We start from the raw sequence: 4,253 nt of genomic DNA, 5'->3' as shown, positions 1-4,253 counted from the left end.
TTTTAGTTTGCTCCTTGTCATTTACGTTCAGGAGGGCACTTATCGCTTCTGGAGTGGTGTTGGCCCCGTCAACGCTTCGAGCAAGGTTATAAAATGATAGGCAGTTCACTGTGATGAGGAACTGCTCTGGAGAAGGATGGGAATTGCATCCACTGGACTGCCGGATTATTCCAAACAAGTGCTCCACAGGGTCTGTACTCAAACGCGAAGTCATTAGGTACTTAAATCGAAGCGCCTCTGTCAAGTACTGCAGCAATTATAGCGTGCTAGCAAGGGTAACTCTAAGTCCAGTCGCTGTGGAATCGCTTAGAAAGCCTCATTTTCCAGAGGTGCCAGCTTCCCACTTGTCAAGATAGTCCAGAAAGTCCACAAGAATGGCAGCTGTTGGAGATGCTGGCCTGAGTGCTTCGGCAGGAAACCTTGACGTCATGGCCGTTATCAGTTTGTTTATCTTCCTGAAAAGAAGACAAAAATAAACACAAATCAAACGTTGTATGCAAGGCTAATGCCGACTGACAAATCAGTAATTCATGGGTAGTATATCTCACGTGAAGAATTCTTGCGTAGCTTCGATGGAGCCGCATTTCCTTTCAATATCTTTCTTGTAAAATGCCATTCCTCTCAGGACGTTTGTCCCGAAAAGTTGGAAGGCGTACGAAACCCTCATTTTCTCAAAACAGTTGGGATCTGTATGCGCTTCAGTGAGTCCAGGCATGACTTTCAGTGTCCGCACGCTGCAGTCGCGTCGGAATGCTTCTCGAACAGGCCACATTGAAACCTAGAGAAATGCAAAAACAACATTGCAGTTTTCCTCAATTACAAACAGCGATACGTAGTTTCAAGTGTGCCGAATTACCTTTCCTTCAGGGGCGATAAAGTCAGCCCTCTGGAGTCCATTTCGTAAGCACTTAATCAGATGAGGGAAGTCCGAAACGAAATGCAACTTCCTCTCTCTGTCAACGGGATGATCCACTTTGCACGTAACACTCTTTGCTGATGCACCAACCCCTGCAAGCCTCCACATTTTTCGGTTCCAGGCTGCCCCATCGCACGTTATGTAATCTACGAAAAGTCCGGCGTTCTCAACAATAATAACAGCTTCGATCAACATCTTCAATAAAATATCGCCCTTTACATTTCCTTTTGTCGCGAAGACACCGACAATTTGGCTCCATTTTCCTACAAGGGGCACAAACATAATTACCATACCATGATCGCACGGTTGGTGTTTATCCTGTGGTTTTGTAAAAGTACCAAGGTCGACGAAGCCTTGAACTTCTCCTGACGAGGTCACGCTGATGCTCAGACAGCTTGATCTCGTCGACTAGTAGACCCCCATGCCTTTGGAAATTTGACATGCTCGATGTCTTCTTCTTTAGAATATTCATTGTCGTCGCACTAAAGCCCAACGATGACCGGTATGACCTCATATATTTTTTTATAGCAGTCTTGCTTGGTAGCACAAGGATATCATGCTTTCGTATGTGTTCGTACAAACGGGGACTTTTGAGCTTCATCAGAATGCACTCTAGGATCCATTCCTGGTTGTAGCGCATACCCCTCCTGCTTGACGTTTTTGTTGCTTGAAAACATTGCCGCACACTAGCCTGCTGTTTTCGTGGAAGGCAACTGATGCTTTTTTCAAGCACATCTTCTTCGATCACTGCATTCTTGGCCCTCATTTCCTCCAGGCGTGCTGTTAGACCTTGAAGCTTGGTTGAAATGCGGCGATTTTTCTGGCTCAGAAGTCGAAATTTTGTGGTCTTTGTGGCAGCTGTGCACTTTTGTACCCTCCGCTTCAAATGGCTTTTTCGTGTCAATAGGGCCTTCCGCAGGTACTTGCATGGAATGCATGTTGAGCCTGTAGATAGATTCAAGAGAAAAATATATTTCTACGCGTTGCTTGGCAACACCGGCCGCTATCAATTGCTTTTTTAAAGTTGATCCTTCTATTGTATTTTAATGGCATGCAGCTGCAATAGTGCGATATGCCGCACATGCAATAAGATCATATCAATGAACTGTAAAGGCTACTTCAGCGAAGGTGAAGCAGAATTTTCAAAAATAGGCTTTTCTAGATACAGCGATAACTGCTTGACATTGTGACACCTGCGTTTGTTTATATCAACAAACAGATAAACCATATTGACTTTAAACCTCATTAACTAATTTTTTAACATATGCATCAGTTAAACTCTGTTGCTCATTAAGAATTTGGCTAGACCAGTAAAAAATGTGCATTGATGCAAGGGCTCACCTTTGTCATGTACAGTTCCGTTGCATTTGGTGCTCACAAGAAGGCCATCTACATCCCATATCTGCTGCTTGAGTCTTTCTGTGAGCGGCACACCGACCAACTCTTCTGATCTACCCACGCCTTTACAAATTTGCAAATAATCTGCTTCTTGTAGCACTTGCTCCCCTTCGCTCAGTGAGCTTAAAACCTTTTCGGAAATCAGTGTCTTGCGAACAAACGTGCGGCAAAGCACTGTACTTGGGCTGTCTCCATAGTTCATGAACACAGATTTCTCTATGCTGATAGCGTGTGTTTCACAGTTGAGGGAGCCGTGGACGAAAGCAACACCATCGTAGTTCCAAAACTTGTGCAGTGCCCAGAGCTCAGATGGTTTAGGGACTTCGCTTAGCTGAAACGCATAACTCTCGCGAGGCTCACATAACTCCGCTGTTTCGTCATTCTGGGACGTAGTAATCGGTGATATATCCCCTTGTGTGCATTGCCTCTTGGCCGACAGGTCGCTAGGCACTTGCGAAGACGTTCTTTTTCTTGTTGGCCTCTCGCGCGAGGGCTTTTTGGAGAGATACGCGGGAAGGTTGGGCAGAATTGTTGGTTCTGCATCTGGTGAAAGAGATGGCTTGCCACGTGGTATGCGCACCTCTTTGCCGTTGATGATATGCACATAGTCTCTTAATATATACTTCTCTTCAAAATGCAGCTCACACACGGCATCCGTCATTTCCAGGGGCTTGTCCGCACGGTGCAAGTTGCGCTGCCATGTGCGGCGCCTTGCTTCGTCTTCAGGAACCCCGAATAATGATAACTTCGGAGCATCCTTCACTCCACTGTAGCCGGTCCTACATCCAGAAGCAAAACAATAGTTTCTCCGCCGAGGTTTGCTCATCTCGTAATTTCATGGGCTGCACAGCGCAGCAGAGATGAAATCAAGACGCATATGAATTAACGTACGGAAAAAGGCTTGCCCACGACGATCTTGTTGAAACCAGCGCGCGTACCCTACGCAGATGCGTGCACGTGCTAAGATTGCCGCACAAAGTGTTCCGTTTCTCGTACGGTCAGTGGATGGCCCCTACCTGTTTCCTGGAGAAAGTCACGGGGTACACTGAATTGTCTTCTGACAATGAGATTTGGGGAATTACGCCTATGTTAAACAGCATAACAGGGGGCGACACACTGAAAAAGCACGCCAAGGCAGAGCGCGCTCCCCGTGTAACAAGCCGCCGCCTATCGCAGCGAGCTCCGGAGTATGAGGAGGCTGCCAAGTGAAAGGCGCAGCAGCGCCGCCGCGCGGTGGCCCGAGATTTCCGCGCCGCCTGCTTCACGCGCTCCGCTGGCGCGGCGCTTCCCTCGCCCCACTACACCTATTCTAGTTCACTATAGCCGAACTGGCGCAACTCCAAACTGCCGACGCTGAGGGCACTGACCTCCCGCTTTCGGATGCACAGGACGCCTTCACAGAAGAGAGCTGCCTGGACCGGACAGACTGGTCTTCTGCACAAAGGCAATCCTCAGCTGCCCAAAGCCCTGCTGTTGATGCCCGTCCAAGGACCCAGACCAGCGCAAGCGCTCGGCGCCGCTAGCCATCGCCACCCGCCGAGCGAGCACACCTCCTTCCACAACCGAGAGATGGCGGCACCAGCGGCGCGTCAGCTCACCGGCAGCAGCACACCGGCAGTACCGGAGGCAGCCTCCGCAGCCCAAGCGCCGCCGCCCTCGCTTTCGGCCTCTCTCCCCCCAGAGAGATCCTCCTCGCGGCTCTGCGTCGTCTGCTAGCCGAAACAACAACACGCGGTCCGCGGCAGCAACAAAAAAGGTGGGCCCTGCCGCTCGCTTTTCCCAATCTGGGACACTTGTGCCTGAACGAAAGCATGCCTTTGACACTGTCCTGTATCGCCCAGTAGGCAAAAAGAACAATTTTCTTGCCCACCCTAGGGACAAAATTGCCGCTGAGCTGTGTAAACATAAGGATGTCAAAGCCGTCCGTGTTAAAGGTCCA

The 4,253-nt window shown here is 49.2% G+C and overlaps 1 protein-coding gene across 1 annotated transcript; it reads right to left on the bottom strand.

The window, feature by feature from the left end:
* Positions 1–291: 291 nt before the first annotated feature.
* Positions 292–832, bottom strand: LOC146206773 (uncharacterized). Its single transcript, XM_084587059.1, has 2 exons — positions 549–832; positions 292–455 (listed from the first exon to the last, which is right to left on the bottom strand). Exons 1-2 carry the CDS (start codon positions 770–772, stop codon positions 317–319), a joined length of 363 nt encoding a protein of 120 aa, XP_084443185.1. The 5' UTR covers positions 773–832; the 3' UTR covers positions 292–316.
* Positions 833–4,253: the final 3,421 nt, after the last annotated feature.

Source organism: Amblyomma maculatum, chromosome 1, assembly GCF_055883805.1.
Source record: "Amblyomma maculatum isolate TAMU_Amacu chromosome 1, ASM5588380v1, whole genome shotgun sequence".
Lineage (NCBI taxonomy): Eukaryota > Metazoa > Arthropoda > Arachnida > Ixodida > Ixodidae > Amblyomma > Amblyomma maculatum.
The sequence above is the reverse complement of the archived record's forward strand: the minus strand, read 5'-3'. Positions and strand labels throughout refer to the sequence as shown.

Excerpts from the sequence above, each read along its gene's own strand:
- LOC146206773 (XM_084587059.1), bottom strand. The coding sequence starts at position 772 with ATGTGGCCTGTTCGAGAAGCATTCCGACGCGACTGCAGCGTGCGGACA. Across the intron at positions 456-548 it reads GCTACGCAAGAATTCTTCAC|GAAGATAAACAAACTGATAA; the intron begins GTGAGATATACT and ends TCTTCTTTTCAG.